Genomic DNA, 24317 nt, shown 5'->3' on the forward strand with positions numbered 1-24317 from the left:
ACTCCAGGGTATGGGGATAAATGGACTTTACCTCAGGTTTTCACCCCCTCTTACTAATGAGAGTAAAAAAAACTCCATTCTTTATTCCCCACTTCTAACTTCCTCCTAAATATCAGTTTGCAGCATAACCAATCACCTAACAGTACAGAACAGTAATCATTATATTTAAAATAATCAAATATACAATTTGGTAAAACACAACTAAATAAGGAAATAAATGAAAGACTGCACACAACAGCTAGATTATTTCAGCGTAGGTTCTAGGACAAGTTCAATGATTATCCATGAAATTATAAGTATACCACAGTGAATAACAGATTAAATTTGATAATAATTACCTTGGGACACATTGTATTTACTATGCGATTTAGCAAGCTAAGTTATCTTGTTTGTCCAGTGTATTTCTACAAATTGCTCCTCAGAGAGTCTGTTGCTTCCGTTCTTTTAAAAACGTACAAGATATAAACTATAAACCCAAACTAACTCAAAATAATACATAAAAAAATGTTGCAGTAATCTATAATCTGTCATTATAGAGAATTGATTTGGTACAATAAATATATATATATACACACACACACACACACACACACACACACACACACACTTATATACAGTGTATTCACCCCCCCCCCCCCATGGTCTTATTCCTATTTGGTTGCATTACAACCTGCTTTTTGGGGGGTTGTGACATTTGATTTTCACAACATGTCTACTACTTTGAAGGTGCAAAAATATGTTTTACTGTAAAACAAGCAAACATTAAGACAAAGAACTTTAGTTTGCATAGGTTTTTACCCCCTGAATGTAAATACTTTGTGGAGACACCTCTTGCTACAATTACAGATACAAGTCTTTTGGGGTACATCCAGAGGCGTAGCTAGGGGTTTAGCACAGGGGGGGGGGAGAACATATCTGAGAGTGTTTACAACTGAAGAGGCACATTTTAATTATATACCAGTCATCATCCCTGTACATAACCCCCATCATCCCTGTACATAACCCCCATCATCCCTGAATATACCAGCCATTATCCCTGTATATACCAGCCATCATCCCTGTATATACCAGCCATCATCCCTGTATATAACCTATATCATTTTTGTATATACCAGCCTGGATGATGGCTGGACTACCCATCATCCCTGTATATAACAACCATCATCCCTGTATATAATAACCATAATCCCTGTATATAACAACCATAATCCCTGCATATAACAACCATCATCCCTGCATATAACCACAATCATCCCTGTATATACCAGCCAGGCTACCCTTGCTGTTTAGGTTTGTACAGCATAAAAATACTGCTCCCAGCATGACCCGAACAATGGTAAGGATATGCTGGGAGTTGCGGTTTAAAAAAATAAAATCATACCACCCATCATCTCGCTGCAGGTCAAACAGGGACTACAGTACTGATTAGAGGCAGAATAAACACTTACATTCTGTGACTCACCGGTGACGTCTTTTCAGATTCTATTTGTTATTTTTCTTCTCCATTTGGTCCAGACCTCTATGATGACTTCTCCCGGCCACAGCCCATTTCTGCAGTTTGCCGCTCAGATGTCTTCAGCTTTTCACCCATAGACCACGATCTCTCCTTATAAAATAACTGACACTAGACCAACTGCTGCAAAGTAATCCTACGCGTTTCAGTTTCACGTGTTTTAATGATACATCATCAGGGATTATATGTTGAATTTTGTTACATGCCAGTTAGCACAGTTTTCGTGCTAAAACAACCTCCTGGCGTGTGCACGACTCTGATATAATGGCCGTGACATATCACTAAAACACGTGATACTGAAACGCGTAGGATTACTTTGCAGCAGTTGGTCTAGTATAAGTTATTTTATAACGAGAGATCGTGGTCTATGGGTGGGTTCACGATCTATCACTAATAGACCTTGTCTCACACGTTCTGACCATTTGCTTGTGCCTGTATTTAGATACTTAGGGCTTTAAGTGCCATTTTTAGGAATTATACTATTAAAATAATTTTAATCGTTCTCGGCAGGTAGGGACTTTACAAATCAATTGAACAGAATATATCAGTGTCTACAGTGACCTACATATATAAACATATACATATATATATATACATATATATATATACACACACGCACACACACACACACACACACACGCACACACACACACACACACACACACACACACGCACGCACGCACACACACACACACACAGTTGAATACAGATCAGCCCCTAGTGTTGGCCACAAGGCAGAAAACAGCAAAAAAATCAATGTTAAAAATCTTCCTCTATAACTTTGCTTTTGTTTCTTATTTTAAAATGTGTTTTTTAAATCAGTGGAACTTTCTAATTGGTTATCTCTGCTTAGTCCTCTGATTCTTGTTTATTAGAAAAGCCATTATATTACAGTTCTGTGCTTGATTTTTAGACTTTATGGCATTTACTGTACTTAATATAATTTCAGACGCACAGGGCGCCAATTATACTAAATAAGGGATCATGCACATGGTAAGGCCACATGCACGGACTTGGCTTGTGGCCTACAGAGACCCTACTAGTCTGTATTACAGACCTGTATGCACTCTGCGTGCTTCCGTATAGTGTCTCTTTAAATTACATATTCTCCTGTAGTATACCTTTGTTATATGATATCGGATGGAACACCACATAGTGGCACCCAGTGGTATAGTATGGGCCCATAGCAGACTATATGCGCCATATTACAGATCCATTCAACATGGATCTGTAATACAATGTGTGCATGAGCCCTAGACAACAGAGAAAGCCAAATAATTTTGCAATTAGAGAGACATTTTTTCTGTAAATATAGGTTTACAAAAACACGATAGGGATCTGTAACAACATGTGATGCAGCTTGCAACAAACTTCAGATTTGTGGGTAATAAAACTCTTCCAAATCCCAATATTATTCCAAAATATTCTCTGGATCATCTGAGATAATAAAATCACTAGACTATTTCAGATATGTATGTATATATCCGAAGCAGGGGTTCATACACCTGAAAGTAAATACAAGTGGGTGACCTGCTGTTTGGACTCACCTGGTATGTATCCCACAGCCTGATGGTGCACCGCAGGGGAACCTCTCTCATCAGAAGATTATTCATCCAACGGAAAGCAAATTGCAGGTATTCAACTTCATACTGATGTAAGTGTCTGTGTACTTGTTCTGAAACCAAGAATAAAACCACTTGTTACATCTTCAGATGCTTTACTTTATTGCAAATTAATAATATAATTACACTAAATGCCACTCAGCATATTCGCAAACAATAACATTTTTCTTACCGGAATGTAAATATTTATGTGCAAAACAATGAATCAAATAAACAATTTATTTTGTGTTGTTAGATACTGTATATAACACATTGCAAAGGCCAATCACTCATGTCAGGCTCTGTTTACATCTGCGTTGGGGTCCCGTTCTGACGTTCCGTCGGAGTTTCCGTCAGAACGGGACCCTGAGCAGACACAATCTGACAGGAACGGAAACCTCTGGTTTCGGTTCCTGTCAGTTTGTGTCTGCGGAGGGCAAAACTTTACTGACCGGGAGATTCTAATTATCATCAGCATTAATCTGCGATCACAACCCAAGGGCACAGCGGGCCTAAAGTACCAGTGAATAATCAGAATTGGTAACCTTGACAGACGGGCACTATTTGGAAAATATACCTAGCTAAAGCCAGTGTCCTGCAATAGTGACTTTGGGCACTTATCCCTTGTAACGCTTTGTAGGTATATGGTGCTGCAGCATATAGCTCAGCATATCATCACTACCAGCTAAATGACGCTGCTATAATCCCAGAGTCATACACGGACAGGATGAGTGACAGACACTGGATATTACAGGGGCAGGGGTGTATTTTCAAGACTACTACAAAATTAGTGCTGCAGAAACCAGATATTTGGTAGCACTTTATATAGTATGCTACTAATGGTTTACACTAGGGGTCTCAAGCACGCGGCCCCTAGGGCTGTCATCTGCGGCCCGCGGGACACAGAGCCGCTAGTATAGACTCTGGAATTCCCTGACATCGCTGTCCACATATGGACAGCGATGTCTGGGGCTTCCCCAGAGCCGGAGTCCCGTGCAGAGAGCTAGTATAGACTCTGCTCTGGGACTCTGTGGAATTCCCTGACATCGCTGTCCATATAATGACAGTTTGTCAGGGTCTTCCCCAGTGCGGAGTCCCAGGCAGAGCGCTAGTATCGGCTCTGCTCCGGGACTCTGTGGAATTCCCTGACATCGCTGTCCATATATTGACAGTTTGTCAGGGTCTTCCCCAGAGCGGAGTCCCGGGCAGAGCGCTAGTATCGGCTCTGCTCCGGGACTTTGTGGAATTCCCTGACATCGCTGTCCATGTATGGACACACAATGTCTGGGGCTTCCCCAGAGCCGGAGTCCCTGGCAGAGCGCTAGTATAGGCTCTGTTCTGGGACTCTGGGGAAGCCTCTGACATCGCTGTCCATACATCGACAGTGATGTCAGGGGCTTCCCCAGAGCAGTAGTCCCAGTGATGTCAGGAGTACAGCTGGAGTCCCAGGTAGAGCCTATTAGCGCTCTGCCCGGGACTCCAGCTCTGGAGTTTCCCCTGACATCCATGTCCATATATGGACAGTGATGTCAGGAGCAGAGCTGGAATCCCAGGCAGAGTGCTAGAAGTGGCTCTGCTACTGGACTCCAGCTCTGGGCAACCCCCTGACATCACTGTCCATATATGGACATTGATGTTAATGCTTCCCCAGAGTTCCGGCGCAGAGCTTATACTAGTGCTCTGCTCCGGGACTCCGGCTCTGGGGTTGCCTCTGATATCATATTCCGGTCCAGGAGGATCCCCTGACGTCACTGTGTATGGACAGTAACGTCAGGGGCTCCAACAGTAAAGGAATCCCCAGTCAAAGCGTCGGCAACGCTTTGGCTGGGGGTTCCACTCCTAGAGGGAGCCCCAATGGAGCGATCAACTTGGGGTGTGTGTGGCATTATCTGCAGAGGGCACTGTGGAGGGCACTGTGGCAGCATCTGCGGAGGGCACTGTGGCATCTATGGAGGGCACTGTGGCAGCATCTACAGAGGGCACTGTGGCAGCATCTACAGAGGGCACTGTGGCATCATCTACGGAGGGCAGTGGCATCTACAGAGGGCACTGTGGCCTCATTTACAGAGGGCACTGTGGCAGTATGTACAGAGGACACTGTGGCATTATCTAGGGGTGTTTTGCATAATCTACAGAGGGCACTGTGGCATTATCTACAGAGGGCACTGTGGCATTATCTGCAGAAGGCACTGTGGCAGCATTTACATAGGACTCTGTGGCAGCATCTACAGAGGGCACTGTGGCAGCATCCACAGAGGGCACTGTGGCAGCATCTACATAGGACTCTGTGGCAGCATCTACAGAGGGCACTGTGGCAGCATCTACAGAGGGCACTGTGGCAGCATCTACAGAGGGCACTGTGGCAGCATCTACAGAGGACACTGTGGCAGTATCTACAGGGGGCACTGTGGCATGATCTAGGGGTGTGTTGCATTATCTACAGAGGGCACTGTGGCATTATCTACAGAGGGCACCGTGGCATTATCTACAGAGGGCACTGTGGCATTATCTACAGAGGGCACTGTTGCAGCATCTACAGAGGACTCTGCGGCAGCATCTACAGAGGACTCTGCGGCAGCATCTACACAGGGCACTGCGGCAGCATTCACTGAGGGCACTGTGGCACTCTCTAAATAGGGGCTGCCCAATCTTGACATGTGTGTCTGACAAACACTGCTAACAGAGCCGCCGGACTGCATTTAGCGACACGTAAAGTGGAAAACTGGATTGTTGAAATAAGTACGTGGAGAAATATCTCAAATTTTAAACCTAGCGGTATTATTATAGTAATGTAGTGTTATTATTATTATAGTAATATAGCGTTATAGTAGATCAAATAACTAATTGACTAACAATAATTTTGTATTGTATCAAATTTGAAAGTAATGCGGCCCGCCAACTTCCCGTTTTTTCTATATGTGGCCCACATACCCGGCCGAGTTTGAGACCCCTGGTCTACACCCATCACTGGTATAAATACAGTATATCTTTCTGTCCCTACATATTTTTCTTTGCGTTTAATAGGACAGTCTACCACGGACCTCCTCATTACATTGGAAAAGTGAAAAGAGATACATGATAGATATTTTCTATCAATTATCTTTCCTGCTTCTCTTATCTTTATTAGAACGATTTATACATACACGTGGTTTTTTCTTTTAATTTCTGGATAAAAAGTTTTATCCATCGCTTTCTCCTTTTCCGGTTTCTTTCTCCTCCTCCCCCCAATGATTATACATTACTAGGGTGGTGCACACCGGGACGTGATGACCCAATAACGCAGCGGACAAGAGGTTTCTTGGTGCATTGGTACTAAAGCTGTACTGTGTAAACTTGGTCCTGAAGTGTCTGTGTAAATCACAAGTTCAGCTCGGATACGTTTTCTCAAAGAGGATAGATTACTCTTTCATTGAAACATATAAAGTCATAATGAAATCTGATAATTGGATTTACATATCATGATTCCAACTGCAAGCTTTAATAAGCCCTGTAAGCGTTTGAGATTCACTAGCATTTAAACAATGATGAATAATGGTCCAATAAATTATGAGCATTGCTCGCCAGTTATATTGATCAAGAAAAGCAATGGCAAACGCCGAATGAATTCATTTTTCCATCTTCTAAGTAATTGTGAGCAGATGCACTTTCGCAGATAAAGGTAATTTAGTTAGCAATATTTCTAAATTTAAATTTTCCAACTCACTAGAAATAAGCATTTGCACATAATGAATGAACAGGCAAATGTAATTATTGTCATCTATCAACCCAAAAATATTTTTTCATAAAATACTTATGCAGCAGTTTATGATAATAACATTATACAAGAGTGAAAGGAAATGATAGCTCTAATATAAAAATGTACACGACTTAAGCAAGTGCTGTTAAACACATTTTTCAGCACTTTTAACATTTTGCCGTCATATTTTCCCTCCATAACCAGTCACTAGGTTAGAGATAAATGACGCCTACCAATGCTGTTAGGAAGACTAATTCTATCTGTATATCAAAGAAGGCAATTCAATAAATATACACCAATTTGTAACTCTGTTCTATGTTCATGAGTTAGATGGTTAGGATATGGATATTGGTCATACTGCCCTTTTCAATGAGAAAACATTTTATAAAAGACAACGTAATACATGGGTTCACACCTGCGTTGGTTTTTCCGTTGTTCCGCTTAGTCAGAGGAGCAGAACAACAGAAAGACCGGTAGCACAGGTTCCGCTGTATGACTGACACAATCGGCACCCATTGACTTTAATTGGTTTTGTCGTGATTTTGTCAGGGTGTCTGTGGTTTTACCGTAAGAAATTATTTTCTGTATTTTCAGCTGGATTTGTGATGGAGCCTCCAATGCATATGTTAACAGGCCTTAGTGCTATCATACATACCAGTGTAAACGAGTGCGGGGAGCCTTCCTCTCTAGACGCACCATACTGTAACCACTAGTCATAAGCCAGAATGCTTTGTAGCTGAAATCACTGCAGTTTGGCTTTTACCAAGTAACAGATCTAGGATAAGGCCTCGTGCACACATAGCTTGGTAAATGCTATGAGGATGCCTTATTACGGAGGTATTAACCTCAAAAGCTTAGCATACCGCAAGGTGGAACAAGGAGTACCTATCGCTCCGTTAAACTGAGCTGTTGGGACACATTGAGAGAGAAAGTTATGCCATATTACAAACTATTTTGCTATGCAAAAGTGCAAGGGTACTGTCCTGGCTGTACAGTCAAGGTAAATGCATGAACATAATTTTTGTTTTTTAAATAGAGAGTATAAGAATTCGTCCAAAATGCTTTATTAATAAATTTTAATTTAAAGTGTAATCTGTCACCAATGTCTGGATTGTAATCCGTATTGGTTTCCGATAAATTTCCATGTAGACACTCAGGTTAAAGATTTTCTCAGTAACGTTTACTTTGAGCTGTATTTTCAGATATAAACCTCCAAATATTTTGCATAGACAGAGTGACATGTTAAAGTGTCAGTCCAGTTATAACATCAGGCGTGGAAAAATGCTCCTTCACGCTGGGCGGTACTGCTATCGTTTGGAGAGTATCGTGTACTTGTCCAACTGCAATTAATCGGACCCGTGCATGATACTCCACGGGCATCGTACGGTTGCCATGGCAACAGTACGACCCAGCGAACAGGAGCAACTCTCCACGTCCGATGTTAGTTCAGGCGGAAATGTATAACTGGACTGACACTTTAAAATTGTCTCCCTGTAGCCACCACTATAGAGTGCTTATTGAATACTAGGCTCTAGGCTCCCCCTAGTGATGGCTGAAGGCAGACAGAATATTATCATTTTATTCGATATCTATGCTGAAATATTGAAGCTATGAATCAGAAAATGACCTCTCTGATAATTTAACCACTACATTCATCACTTTAATACAGTTATAGGAGATGTCCGTTCTACACAGCATTTTTTTCTAGACCTTACTGACTGATTTATCACTGAAAACATCTTGTTACATTAGATATTAAAATGTAACATATATAACACTTCGGTTTACTGGGCCCAGCAGCAGATGTTAACTTAATTTTTTAGCACTTGCTTTAAATTTGTCACCATTATTTAATGCTCTGTTTTTTTGTTGGTGGGGCAAAGGACACTGTAATGCTATCCACATATATTTCAAGTAATGCCACGTTCTTGTGAACCATATGCGGGATATGCATTTCAATGCCCTTTGAAACCTTCTACATAGCTTATTACATTTCAATGGGAAAGAAATAATTGTCCTGATTTATTGCTACCTTGTACTTAATTATTTGCATGCTATACCCTCCAATATGACTTTCTTTGTAAAATAAATAATGATGTCAAAGCATGTGTAAGTCTCTTAGGTGCTCTTAAATGTTAATTATGTCTCCCTTTCAACACCTCTTTCCTAGTTAGTGTATTCCAAAGTACTCGAATCACTCTAACACTCAAGAGGACAAATCATTCTTCCTTTGCATGCATTGTCATGAGCGGCACTGCATAAAGTCCGTCGTGTAGCTTTTAAAATCCACTGTTGATAAAATCCTAAAGGTCTTTATAGAGCAAATATTAGACTATGCAACTAAATGTTACAGAAATATATATAAAGTTTTCGTTCACAAATTCAAATAGTATCACTGCCTGTATGAACGATTAAAAGTTGAATTTTATTAAAGTAAACCAAAACACTAAAAGAATGGCTAGATAGCCAGATTACTAAACAGGCGTAGGCAATGTGACCAGAAAGGGGAGTACATACAAGGTATTACACATCAGTGTACACCTGTAGCACCAACGGGTCACTCCCCCTTTTTGTGATTATTGTATAATGCCCTTGTCACGAATGCCAATAGGATTGCGTCCCTACGCGTTTCATCAGGGGTCACATTCAAGGTTACTGTTCAACACCTAACAGCTGGTGAGCAACTATTGCGTGCTCTACTTTCACCCGGTGTCTGCACGACACTAGTCTGCTGATCGTACACACGCAGGGTGAACGGCAGACATAAATAAGTAATGTCCCTCCCACCTAGTGATGACGCGGCGTCCGGCCAGCCAATCCCCGCCTGCGACCGTCAGGACTGACGTCACATGCACAGGACGAGCCTCCGGACCTCTGGATCAATCACCAGGAAGCAAAGAGAAGCATCCCTGGTAACCTTGGGCTCTATAAGCAGCCATATATACATCCACTGTGAGAATACTGTGGCAACAGGGTGAGCGACGAAACGGACTGGCAGATCATTGCCAATACTAAAGAGTGGACAATGCGACCATATTAATATTAAGTCAGTTAGAGTTAGCACTCGCCCAATAACGGTCGGGCAAGAGACAAGTAGTACAATATGAAAAATGTGCTTACAGGATCCCTACGATAAATGGGGGCCCTCGTTATGTGTGTGGAAGGCACAAAAGGCCACAGGGGGCTGTGTATGTTGCTATATGTAGGCAGGGGGGATTAGATGTCCTGAAACAATTTCCAAAGATGGGCACCAAGAAGGTGAAAGGAACCATATATATATATATATATATATATATATATATATATATATAAAAATCAGCGACTAAAACAGAAAATTGTTAGAGGAAACAGGTGTAAGTAATCTGTTCATTAAGACCCGAAGGTTTAATGGTATGCATGCGTAAGATCCATTGGCCTTCTTTTTGTAGGATCCGCTTATCCAGGTTACCACCCCTAATCGATGGTCGTATTTGCTCAATACCCTGAAATTTAAGAGCGGTTGGATCGCCCTGGTGACATTCCCAGACATGTCGTGCCACCGGAGTTTCCGCACTTCTCGTATGTCACCTATATGGTCCCTAATCCTCCTTCTAAACTCTCTGATCGTCTTCCCTACATATTGGAGCCCAATATGAAGAAAGGGATACCGAAAGGGGAGTACTTGAGGGCATGGAGGAATTGCTCTACCATCACTGACTTTGGGATCGCGGCACTTGATCTGAAAAATAGATTTCACCATAGAGGATACCCTCATGGGGTCCTTAGGTCAGCATACAAGAATGCCCTTGGCTGTAACAAAACTGCTCAATCCAAAGAAGCGTATCACAGTGACATGTCAGACGTTTTGATTGGTGGAGGTCTGAGCATGGAGAGCCCCACCAATCGCTAAAACGAAGCAGCAGAAGCACTCGTGTGAGCGCTCTGCCGCTTAGTTTCTGTTCGGCTTTTTCCAGAAATCGATGTAGCGATGAAGCGCTTCTGCCGCTTCGCTTTAGCGATTGGTGGGTGTCTCAGTGCACGGACCTCCACAAATCAAAACTTCTGACATGTCACTATGACATGTCAGAAGTTTCTTGAACATTTAGTTACCCTGTAATTTGATGGAAGACTGGTAGAAAAACTGATGCAAAAGCTTTACATTTCAAACCTTGCATCAGTTCTTTTCTTTATTTGCCATTAGTACCCAAAAGAAAGAATTAGATATGATATATGATAGGCGTGAATGGAACTTGCAGAAATTTCTCCACCTGCTACAGGAACAACCTTATTTAGACAAAGGAAACTGATTTCCAGTCACAGAAATTTCAGGAACAAAAATCTGCCTCGTGTGTATCTGTAGCGTCCATGGCCGCGGACCGTCGGGTTTACTCAACACCCGGCGGCCGCAGCCATAGATCAGTGAGCGCTGTCTTTTATCTCCGCTGTGTCCGCTGTGTCCCCTAGGGTGCGCGCACATGGGAATCATCATCAATTAGCCCATGATTCCCTGGACTCTGGATAAGACGGGCCCTACCCCTTTGCTCATTGCCTGAGCATTGTTAGTATTCCCATGTCAGTCTTGCAAATGTTCCCTTCCTGTTCCCATTGTTTCCGTGCCCTGCTACCTGTATCCCATGCTGTGTCCTTGTTCCTGAGCCTGTTAGTGTTGGAGTCGTGTCCTACTGCAACTGCTGTCTTCTGTCACGTCCCGTGTCCTCTGCCTCGTCCCGTGTCATCAGCTACGTTCCGTATCATCCGCCACAGCTGGCACAACCTGCTGCACCCACCTCCTTCCGTGCTAAAGCCTCGGCCACTGTCTGGACTATTCAGGTACCCTAGTACGGAACTTTGTATTGCTTGGGTGTTCTGTTTGGCCAGCTGCCTCCCCGCAACTGCGGTGCAGCCTAGTGTGTCCACATACCCACAGACCGTGAGAGTATCCACACATAGGCCAATTTGACATGACATTATTTTGGTCAGTATTGTACATCAGTACAGTATTTGTAAGCCAAAACTAGGAACAGGTCTAAAACACAGAACAGGTACAAATCTTTCCATTATACTTTTTGTCAGTGTAGGTTCCACTCCTGGTTTTGGCTTACAAAGGCTGAAGCAAAATACTGGCCTAAATAGTGCAGTGTAAAAGTGGTGTAACAGATTATCAAATACTAAAAGTATCTAAGGGTTGGGTCTCATGTCAGAGTTTAAATTTGCGGAAAAAACTGCAGCATTTTGCTGCAGTGTTACGAACAATTTGGCAAATTGGTGGTTTTGCTGCAATTTGCGGAAAAAACTCAAAACATTCAAACCACAATGTGAGATCCCAGCTTAATAGTCAAATCAGATAGTAAGGTAATTCTTTTCAGCCGCGTATAAATGTATATTATGCTGCAAAACAGCTCTCTGTATTATACAGTTAGCTTCTATGTATAAAAACACATACTTGTACGTGACTTTATAATTATTTCAAATTGTTTTATTTTACTTTTGTAGGTATTTTAAAGATGATTGAATTAGGCAACGTGTCAGATTTAAGAAGCTTCTAAACTAGGTAAGAAGTCTTCCTTCCCCCAAGGGAAGGAAGTTGAGTGACTACTTTAACTGTTCAATAGAACAATGGCCACATTGGTTAACGCTTTCAGGTGTATATTTTTTCTTTAACTTTCTCTTAGGGCTCATACACAAGGAATAGTTATGTGCATGAAACTACAGTAGTAGAGCAGCAAATGGACTAGGCACATTGTGTACTCTAGGATATTCCATAACATTGACTGGTAAGTATCAGTCCTCTGCCAATAACGAGAACAAAGTAACAAAGGTCCACTCAGCTGCATGGTGGTGCTCCTTCACGGCTTCAAGTTAGTGGGGCTGTGTTGAAGTTCTCTGCACAGTGGTTGCCGGGAAGCATCACTGTGCAGATAAAGTTTTATTTTTGAGGATCGTGGGGTTCACAGCATTAGGACCACCATGGATCAGTAAGTGTTTGCATAATGGCATTTACCATTATGAGAAAAACCTGTAACATGTGCGGCAGTTGTCATTTGACCCACTTTTGTTCTTAACATGAGATTCGGGATGATAAAAACACATCTACTACAAACACTGCACTTTTAAGCCATTCATAACGGTCTCCTAATTTTATTTCAGACAGAAACTTGTTATTACATCTAAATAAATAACTGTCTTTTTCCCATGCAGACAATTTGAATTGAGCATGTATTAATTCCTAAGTAATGTGATTACTGAAGCTTCTAGCTTATATAAATTAAATGCTAACATGGAGGGATTACAAAGTATCATTCCTTTATTGATTTATATTAAATATGTAGTGTACAAAAGGTCTTAATCAACGCGTGTTTATAAAGATACAGGACAAAACATGATAAAGAAAATGAAATAATGTAAAGCATCCAGCTGGAAACAAAACATTAAAATGCAAAGGTGTTCCTGAAAAGAAGGATAATTGTTATAAAGCAAGTAACCTTGCAGTAAAACACACGACTGATAACAAAAAAATATTTAAGTAAAATTATAAAAATCCTATTCTTACAAACCAATACAATTTTAAAACGTAAAATATATTAACGGAGGTGAAAAATGTGGTGTTTTAACAGAATAAGGACAGAATCATAAGACTTTGTGTACATGGTAAAGCCATGTACATATGACCTGTACGGTTGCACAAGGAGAACCTACTGTCACCATAGACATTCCGTGAACTGCATCACTCTATTCTCCCCTTGAAGAAATGTTTTTAGAGAGGAACACCTCTGTAATACAGCATCTGATACATAATGCAGGCATACAGAGGTACAGTACAGGCACAGAAGTGTATTGTGCCGCAATAAAGATCCAAATAACACAGATCCGACATAGTCGTGTGAATGGACCTTTAAAGGCTGAATACACACGAGCATGTTCAGTCCGTGATATACGGTCCGCAGGTCGGCCGCATTTCCCGGACTGAGCACACTGCAGGGAGCGGCGCTCCTAGCATCATCGTTATCTATGACGCTAGAAGTCGCTGCCTCTCCGCGGAACTACTGTGCCAGTTTTCCCGCAGCGAGGCAGCGACTTCTAGCGTCATAGATAACGATAAGAGCCTAGCTCCCTGCAGTTTGCTCAGTCCGGGAAATGCGGCCGACCTGCGGACCGTATATCAGGGACTGAACACGCTCGTGTGAATCCGGCCTTATAATGTGACCTGACTTTAGACATTCCACATATTATCTTTTGCTACTCAATAATTAGGTCAGGAATTGCTTGGTTAAGAGAGTAGCAGAGAACCCGATATAAAGAGTTCAAGAGACGTCATGCCATGTAAAAGGAGAAGGTTTATAAAAGGACATATTTGTGACATAATGCCACACAATATATTCAGCAAGGTAACAAAATAACAAATCAAATTTCTCAGCTATATACTATCACATCTGTCAGAATGTGCATTATACTTTACATCGTTCAGTCATAACATGAAAACCACCTGCCTAATATTGTTTAGGTCCCTCTCGTGCCGCCAAAACAGCTCTGACCCATCAATGCATGGACTCCACAAGACCTCTAAAGGGCATCTGGCACCAAGAGGTGAGCAGCTGATCATTTAAGTTGCCAGGTGGGTTCACCATGGATCGGACTTGTTTTTCCAGTGCATCCCACAGATGCTCCATCATCCTGAAATTTTGGGGCAGAGTCAATACTTTAAACTCTTTGCCATGTTACTCAAACCATTCCTGAAAATGTTTTGAAGCGAGAGCATTATTCTGCTGAAAGAGGCTTCCGCCATTCGGGAATATTGTTGCCATAAAGGGGTGTACTTGATCAGCAACAATGTTTACGTAGGCTGTACATGTCACAGTAACATCCACATGAATGCCAGGAACCAAAGCCTTCCAACATAACATTGCCTAGACCATCAAACTGCCTCCGCCCACTTGCTGTCTTCTCATATTGCATCCTAATGCCATCTCTTCCCCAGATAAGAAGGCTCTGTCAACAGTGGTTAGAGGTCAGTATGGGCAGGTCTGCAGCTATACAAACCCAAACAGTAAAGCTGCAATGCACACCTTTTATCATAGCCAGCATGAACTTTTTTCAGCAATTTGTGCTACAGTAGCTCTTCTGTGGGATTGGACCAAACAGGCTAGCATTCAACACCAATTGTGTGTCAATGAACCTCGGGCACCCAAAACCCTGTCGCTGGCACACCGGTTGTCCTTCCTTGGACCACTTTTGGTAGGTACTAACTAATGAATACAGGAAACACCAACAAGACCTGCTATTTTGGAGATACTCTGATCCATTCATCTAGTCGTCACAATTTGGCCCTTTTCAAAGTGGCTCATTTCAATATGCTTGACCATTTTTCCTACTTGGAACATATCAACTTCAAGAACTGACTGATCACTTGCTGCCTAATATATCCCACCTGTTGACAGGTGTCATTTTAACAAGATAATCAATGCTATTCACTATTACCTGTTAGTGGTTTTCAGGTTATGTTACTGTGATGTTAGTAATACAGACTATGCATTTCAACGCTGCACCAACGTCTTCATCAGGTCAGACCTGATGAAGACATCGGTGCGGGATTGAAACGCATAGTCTGTATTAATAAATGGACCTCTAATACAATTCTTCATTTTGCCCTACTGATTGTAGCAGTGCTATTTTGTGGTTCTCCATTTTTTCGTTTTCTTATCTATTATTCTAAGTTATCCCCTTGAGAGCGGATCAGCTTTTGAACCCAGCTTCAGCTACATCACATACTCATGGTTTGTACCAGTGTTGTGCCTGTTAGCACATCTTCAATAGGTGAGTCCATATCACCTGTTCTGTTTCCTCTTTACACCGTGTGACCTGCACCATGTGGCGCCGTGTTTGTTGTCCTCCATTCTAGATGCAGTCTAAGACTAACTAAATGACACAGCACAATCTTGGAGAGCGAGAGGAAAAAAAATAGGAAAAAGAAGTAGGAGACGTATAGGTTTGGAAGGCTGTGTACAGGAAATGTTAAAGTACTAGAGAAGATAACTCAGGTGAGTCTACAAAAGCTCCCCATGGGTGCCAGATGCTGAAAAAAGGAAGCGGAACAGTGTTGGTTTTCCGCAATAATCTCTTCCATTCTCATATTATTTAATTCTGAAATCTATTAACCGATATTGGAGAACTGATGTGACACCCTCTATCTTGGACTTACCATCCTTTCTGCAATTATGTTTCTGAAGACCCTTCTCGACTTGGGACAAGAAGCCAGGTATAATTCACAGTAATATAATTTAGGGAGTGTTGCTTCCTTGAGAACGCTTTAAAGATGTTTAGTATCCACTCCTAAAAGTGCTTAATATTTGTAAATTTACACCAAATATGCAGAATTTCCTTTTCTGTTCCACAATCACAACACATTTCAGATACATTGGGAAACATTCGGTGTACAGTAACTCGACCAGAGTTCGCAATAACGCGTCTACAGCCTCTGAGGAGGATTGTGAGCACTTTGAAATAAGTATAAAGAGAAAAAAATATATATATAAATAAAAATAAGTATAAAGACAAAATTAAGATTGTCCTGGAGCTTCTATTTGCATCAAATTTTAATCTCACCCATCCTTCAGAAGGAAAAAAAGTTCTTTGAAAAGTAACCTCGTGTGTCAGTCCAGGCTTCCTTGAGTTTTATTCTCCTGGTCGCTTCTTCCAGTGTCTAATCCTCAGGATCTCTCCCTAGACGGTGCGGTCTGCAAGCAGGCTCTCTACCTCTCCTCCTGTATACCTGCCTCCAAACCACACATCCCATGGACTTCCCAGTGTAACTAGCCAGTATACCGGTGTCAGTGAGAAAAACAAAGCACAAAACACTGCACAGATCGTCCAGGAAAAACTCTCCGCACAACTTTCCTGAAATACTCACAGGATAGCAGAGCCCAAGGGATAGGGCAATTTTTTATTTAAAACCAACAGGTAAAAAGAGCAGCATCACAGCATGGCCCAGTATGTTCCGACCACTTTCGCTCTTCCAGCATTGTCAAGGGATCCCGCAGAGTCAGAACTGCAGCCTCGTGATATAATTTGAGGCGAGGATGAGCCGCCCTACCCAACGTTTTGGATTTTGTCAGCACCGCCTTTCCGAGTCTTGGGTTACTGGTGTTTCATATGAATATGGTGACAGTATGGTGACAGCTCTATGCAAAATTTTGATAAAAATATATGGTATGCATACAGGGAGGTACTATCCAGAAAAGATATTAAGAAATATATAAATTTTTAATAGATATATGCGTGCAAACCGAGAGACTTGTTTTTATATATCTCTGTTGATTCTCCACCATACTCCTCTACAATGGAAGATAATTAAGGGGAAAATATAGGCATAACTGCACAGGGATCTGGATACCAAGATACGTAATTCTTTGATCCTGCCACTTGAATGCAAAACTACTCCGTAAAGTACAAACTTCAGAGACTGGTAGAGAAATATTCAACGCTTCAGGTTTTGATAGGTTGGTCTTAAAATTGCTGAGAGGACTGAACCGGTCAAAATCATGCAGAATAGAAGGCACCGAGATATGAGAAGATACATATAGTAAAAGATCATCAGCATAGAGAGCCAACTTGTGATCGTCCTGCCCAACTCAAAATGCCTGAAATATCAGGCTTCCTTCAAATTACCACAGACAAATATTCCAAGGTGAGGATATATAGCAAAGAAGAAAGGGGGTAGCCGTGCTTATAGCAAATGGATCCAAAATAATTTAATTTGCTTTAATCCAGGCCGCCAGAGTTATAAAGAGCCTTCACCTGGTTTACACATTGCGGCCCAAGACCAATCACCTTTAGATACGCTAGCTGCCATTCCCTTACTTGCTTAGCACACAAGATGAGCGAGAGGGTGTATTGTCCCTCGCCTCCCTGCCAGTGACAGAGTCAACTTGATCCCTATAAATAATTACATACATGGTGAAAATCTAGCCTAATCAATGAACAGATTATTTATAGTGCATTTTAAAGAGTGAAAACGGGAAGGGGGGGGGGGGGGGGTAAAAAAAAAAAAAAAAGAAATACTAAAAAAATTATAGAAAAAGATTGGATTGGTGGTTTTACAGACAAAACCACTGAAACTGTAGATAGACTAATCTGTACAGTACAATCCTATCTGCAAAATAGGAGAGATTAACTCCAGACCGAAAAGGCCCCGAGTGGGAACGGTCTTTTAACAGCGGATATAGGGATACTGCCACAAAACCAAACAGAAAAAGAAGGCCTAAGCTTAGCTGACAATTATGAAACAGCTGCTTTAGTTCCAAGCGCTACTCTAGGGGATGGGGGAAAATCATCTAACCCCATGTAATAACACTATTAAATAGAAAGAAGGCATTCTGGACACCTATTACCACATGACCCTAAAGCATAGTGATAGGAAGGTACAATGATTGTAAGCATATGGATTTAATAATAGACATCCCTTATAAGCTAAATAACAAACAAGATACAAGGGAACATATGAAAATAGTGGGAGGAAACCATCATAGAACCCTGCTAGAACCTACAGGCAGTTTAGTACTATGAAACATCCTAGAGGGCATAACAAACTGTGGAATAGACCTTGTAAACAAACATTGTAAACAAATCTCTAGAAGTCCATAGTCATACTTGCAATATAAGTCCTCTCACATTTGTCACCATCTGCAACCCGGGATATCTCAAGTCCTCTGCGTGGTGTCAACTTTAGCAAAGGACAAAGTAATTTTCTAGTTGGGATTCTAGCTCTCCTGAGTGCCTTGCGTGGCTGTAGAGAAAGAGTTGGGCTCCAGTCGGGAACTTCATGTACTCCATCAAATCCCATTCATTGTTTACATATTTGACATCATTTACCCACATTGCATATTGGGTAGGGGGGCATGGCTTAGCACCGCTATCACAGAGGGAAGTCGGTGTACTAAGGAACTAATGCATGATGGTAGTGGAGAGTCCTCCTTCCTCTACCCAGGCAGCAAGTGTTGAGGGTGATGTAGGACGCACTGCAGGATCGAAGCATACCTGCCCCCCGTTTGTAGCTGCTGCTGCAGCAATGTGTAGCCCTGACGCAGCCCAGGGCCGGAGTACTTCGTTCTAGGCTGCCGAGGAAGAAGTAGCATAGACCTTTCTGCGCCGCCGATGAATGCAGGAGGCCAGTTCCACCAATCATGCCCGATCTTCTCCAACCCATTAGACTTCGGTGAGGGTAAGAACACTATTACAGTTTTTCTGCTGGATTTGTAGCAGGATCTCCACAGAGGTGTGTGGTCACTCTGACAATGCCAGGACACACCCCGACCACAATCTTTTAAAGTCAAAGATAATTCACCAGTCACTTTCCATACATTTAATGCTGTCAATACAAACCTGTGTGTCAGTCATTCCATAGTCTGGCCTCGCTTTGTGATTTGTTTTGTTTAACGTGTGAGTCAACAACTTTGTTTGCCTATATTTAAACTATAATACAACAACAAAAAATAGGACCAATGGTACTATTACACGGCCCGACAAGGGCCGTGTAAACGAGCGCCAATCAATGAGACAGCTTGTTGATCGGCGCTCGTATCACTACGATCGCTCGTCCCTATACATTTTCATCATGTCGGCAGCGCATCTCCCTGAATACACAGAGATGTGCTGCCGACAATGATGATTTTGAATTCTGCATAAAAGAGAAGATCAGCCGATGAACGAGTGTTTGCGAATTCATCGGCTGACCGCTGCCCTTATTACACAGGGCAATGATTGGGAACGAGCGTTCATATGAACACTCGTTTGCCTGAACATTGGCCCATGTAATAGGGCCTTAAGTGGTCTCTTTCAAAGATCTAGCAAGCAAAACTGGTAAATACAGATATGCATTAAAAAAAAACAACCCTTAATGACAATCAACGTACAGTTACGTCAGATGTGAGCTACCCTAACATAGTGAAGGATCAGGTGCTGTGGCATTGCAGCTCAGGCCCATTTATTTCAATAGAGCTGAGCCAGATAATGGATTTTTAATTCTCATACAGAAGTCAAGGAAGCAACACATGGCACAATTACGAACAGTCAATTTCAGTGTTTATTTAAAAAAAAGAAAAAAAAAAAAGGAAAGAAGAAGGTTGCCAGCTATGTTTTTTTTAGTAACAGTCCTATCAAGAATTAAACAGATAAATAAATATGTATATTGGATATAAATATGACACTTTAATATAAAATATTCTAGAGCTGCATTAACATAAACCAGTTGTTATAGGTTTTCTTCATACTTACAAAACCCAGCTAATGGGTTTTAGAACTTACTGTATAAATAATAGTATAAAATTATTTTAGCAAATTACTAATGCAATGCAAAAGAAAATATAAACATAAAGAAAAGGTAAAGAAAAAAACATTATTTTAAAATAAATCTTTAGGATTATGAGTGCATACATGAATATATAATGCCAATAAAATACACCCTTTTAAAACAAATATATCAAACATTGGTGTGATTATGAGTTGGCAAGCAGCCAATAATCTTATTTGCATAATGTGCATGACAAACAAGTTATTGACTTCGGCATTAAAAACCATTACACATTTACAAAAAAAATCTAGAGAAGTTCTCACTTTGATTACCAGAAAGCTGTAATGCATGTGTGTATGAATTATGGAGGTGGATTGCAAAATGTTCCCCACTACACCAGTTCTCTTAAAAAACTGAGGGACATGGCCTGCACGCTAATGGCGCTGGCCGCTTGATCATTTAGCTCCGCTCTGCGCACTGCTACCTCGGCTCACGCCAGCTATAAAAGCTAACAATCTCTTACCTACCTGATCCCTCAAGATTACATAATGATTGGGAGGGTGAATAAATGCCAAGGATCGGTCAAATTTACCAAATATTTGGTCAATTTATGGGGCACTACCCCAGGCAGTGTCTCCTTCCCGCTACAATTTGCCTGACTCCTCTCCCAGCATGGTGTCAGACACTGCTGCCAGAAACCTACCGCATCTCTCACCTAATCCTTAGACGGAGGAGACAGTAAAAAACCTCCTAGCATCCCTCAGATCTTCCCTGCAAGACAACATGGTGGGAATGGTAAAAGGAACTCACAGATCGAGGAGTAAAATTGTCGGAGATTACTTTTTCGCACGACGTGTGGATTGCTGCCAACGAGGCCTTAGAAAGAGAAGCCGCCAACCAAGCTGCATGACATTGAAGATCTTCACAGATGTAATAATGTCAGATTAGGTCAGAAGGGATGTCACAGAATTTGTAAGTACAGATAAACTTTACCGTTGCTAAAGAATCTCATACTGGTGGCCATTCCCTCAGCATCAACTATTGACTTAATAGACAGAATCCACAGGATCACAAAATTGGCAAATTTGGATGCCTCAATTCCTCGTGAAGTACTCCCTAGAATTCAATTTTATCAAACTAAGGATGTGTTTCTAAAGGCCCTGTGATGTAACCCCACCACAGAATATATAACTTTAATGGAATATTGGTGTTTTCAGATCTTTTAGCATCTACCTTAGCCAAATGAAAAGAATTAGCATCAGTCACCAAAACCCTATGAGAACAGCAAAACTTGTACCGTTGGGATTTGCCGGTTAAGTCATCACAATGGCATGCAACACGCCTGTGTCAGTTATAGAAAAGACTTGGGGACTTCTCCCGGACAAAGCTCAGATAAAAACACAAGCAAGAGACCTTGGATAACAACCGATTGGCCCCAAAACTGATACATAACTAAGTTTGCTCTGCTGTATTCTGGTGCTGCAAAGTAACGAACGACATATCATTAGTGTTGTGCTAATCGTATGCTGTGGTCAGCTACTATGTAAACAGATGATGTACACCGACAATGTGAAAACTAAGGAGAGAATAATGTATGCAGAAAATGTCAGACGATAAGAATCACACAACTAGCATGTCATCAGAGCTAATAAAGTAGCACTTCTATATACAATCTATGAATGATGTATTAATATGTCAACAATATGGTTAAAGACATGGTATATTTTGCAGGATTTCTTAAATTTGAATTGGGAAATTTCAGATCTGCTTGTCATTTATTATATGACTAGAAAGTGTCATCTGCACCGGTTGTCATGCTGTCACTGGTGGTAGAGAAATACAAATTACATTTGCAGGTACTGTTCATTTGTGTCTACCCAAGCATGCCATAAGCACGGTCTTATAAATGCACGACGAATGACAACACCTGGCAAAAAAGGATAGAATTAGATTTACTAGATGTCACTAGTTATCAAGGCTTCACTCTAAAATGTTTACTTTTTAAACTTTGCAGACAATTATATTCAGGGTATATACAAGTTCTATTCTCATATTAAATGTCAAGATTCATTTTACACAGTTGATCCCTAGCTGAATCACATTTAATCACATGACTGTAAGCTGTATTAAAATGTGTTTATTAAATCACATTCTATTATAGTAATTACAAATGCAAGTCCCAGTAGTAACTGAGTAAGGGCCTGTTAACATCACCGTTCGCTTTCCGTTCCGGGGTTCCGTCTGAGGTTTCGGTCGGGTGAACCCTGCAACGGAAAGTGAAACTGAAAACACAGCTTGCCGGAATGGTGACAAACGGAAACCACTAGCGATGTTTCCGTCACCATTGAGATCAATGGTGACTGAAACGGAAGCTGTGCTTTCACTTTCCGTTGTGGGGTTCACCCGACAGAAAACCTCAGACGGAACCCCGGAACGGAAATGAAGGGTGATGTGAACAGGCCCTAACATGTACTCCTCGAAAGCGGCTGTGGATTCTTGGCAGTTATCAATTACAGATAAAGTTGTGCGGCACTGACAAGTAGTAGCTGTGGAGACTTCTACATGTATTGCTCTTATTGTGAGACACAAACACTTGCCATTTACAGCGGTATACGGAAAGACATCAACTGCAGATTGCTCTGCCTTCACACAAATCTGAAGTTGGCAGCATATACTGAAAAACATGTAATGTATTAGCTGCACAAGAGCAATACAGGGTTTTAAATTTCTTATCAAGATTACTGATGCAAAAGTAAGCATAACATCATTGGCACCAGTGATGTCAAGAGAATTACTAAAGTTTGGCTCCAGGGCGAGAACCAAGTTAAAAACTGTATGGGTGAACTCACACATTGTGAATTTTCAGTGCACTGAAAGACCACAGCAATCTGCAGTGCAATTTGAGAAAAAAACAAAAAACCTGCGTGGAATGGACGACATTCTGCAAATTTTAGAATATGCTGCATGTCAATTCTGTTGCAGATTTTGCACAGATATTTACAGCGGATTTCACTCTTTGCAATGTGTGAAAGTGATTAGAATATGTTTGAATGATTACATTTTGCGTAGACTCCATCATGTTTGATGGCGTCCGTTTTGGATCATTGGAATCCATCTTCTGGCCTGAAGGAGCCATTTTGAGATTGATACGTCATGGTTGCTTTAAAGCCAATATATCTATGAGCATAGTCTGAAACAATTCTATGTTATTTGTACTTGCGGTGAATGTTTTTATTTAGTCTCTCTCTTGCTATGGAGAATACAGATGAATATTTACCTATTTTTGTGTGATAAGGAGCCCATCATCCTTGGGAAGCTTCTGGAGAGTGACATTGTTTATTATAAGGGAGGGGTCAGTCTCACTCTTAGCCTTGGAGAAGAGTTTAGTTTATTATAGAGGAGGGGGTAGTCCGACTCCTAGCACCTATGACGTGTTATACTTTGGGAACTCATGGTTTTACATTTAAAACGCCTCCTGAGACTATGATTGGTTCAGGTCAATACATATGGTCATTATATGCTATTGGCTAAATGAAATCCAAATTCACGTCAAATTGTCAACATTGTAAACGGTTGGCTGGAATCAAGCTGCTCCTACTTGGAAAGATATTATTGGAATTGTTTGATGAATAAACGGCAGAGAAGGATTTTGAGCTTACAAAGCGTGGTCTCTGTGTCAACTTTCTCTTCGATATATATCCTTTACCTATGATTTGAAACTGGATAAATCACTGGGGGTATTGGTTGACACACCCAATACATATTTCAGTCGAATATATATTGGCTCCGTTGTTGCATCAACAAAATGTATAGAGTGACACCCGCATCAAAATCTGCATGCAGATCATGCAGATTCGGTTGCGCATCAGTCATGGATTTCCTGTTAAATCTGCAGTGGAAAAAGTCTGCTCTTGGCTTTTGGCAAGGATTATACACAAGGGACTTAGAACTGCAGGCAGAGATATATAAATAGATTATATATATATATATATATATATATATATACACACACACACTACCGTTCAAAAGTTTGGGGTCACCCAGACAATTTTGTGTTTTCCATGAAAACTCACACTTATATCAAATGAGTTGCAAAATGACTAGAAAATATAGTCAAGACATTGACAAGGTTAGAAATAATGATTTTTATTTCAAATAACAATTTTCTCCTTCAAACTTTGCTTTCGTCAAAGAATGCTCCATTTG

General features: G+C 41.2%; 1 protein-coding gene across 4 annotated transcripts in view; it reads right to left on the reverse strand.

The window, feature by feature from the left end:
* Positions 1–24317, reverse strand: part of TBC1D22A (TBC1 domain family member 22A) — a 544224-nt gene that overhangs the window by 171483 nt on the left and 348424 nt on the right. For all 4 annotated transcript variants that reach the window (XM_075857221.1, XM_075857220.1, XM_075857223.1 and 1 more), the window contains one exon: positions 3061–3188. In XM_075857221.1, coding sequence (XP_075713336.1) covers positions 3061–3188 — 128 coding nt within the window. The remainder of the gene's footprint in view (positions 1–3060; positions 3189–24317) is intronic.

Source organism: Rhinoderma darwinii, chromosome 3, assembly GCF_050947455.1.
Source record: "Rhinoderma darwinii isolate aRhiDar2 chromosome 3, aRhiDar2.hap1, whole genome shotgun sequence".
NCBI lineage: Eukaryota > Metazoa > Chordata > Amphibia > Anura > Rhinodermatidae > Rhinoderma > Rhinoderma darwinii.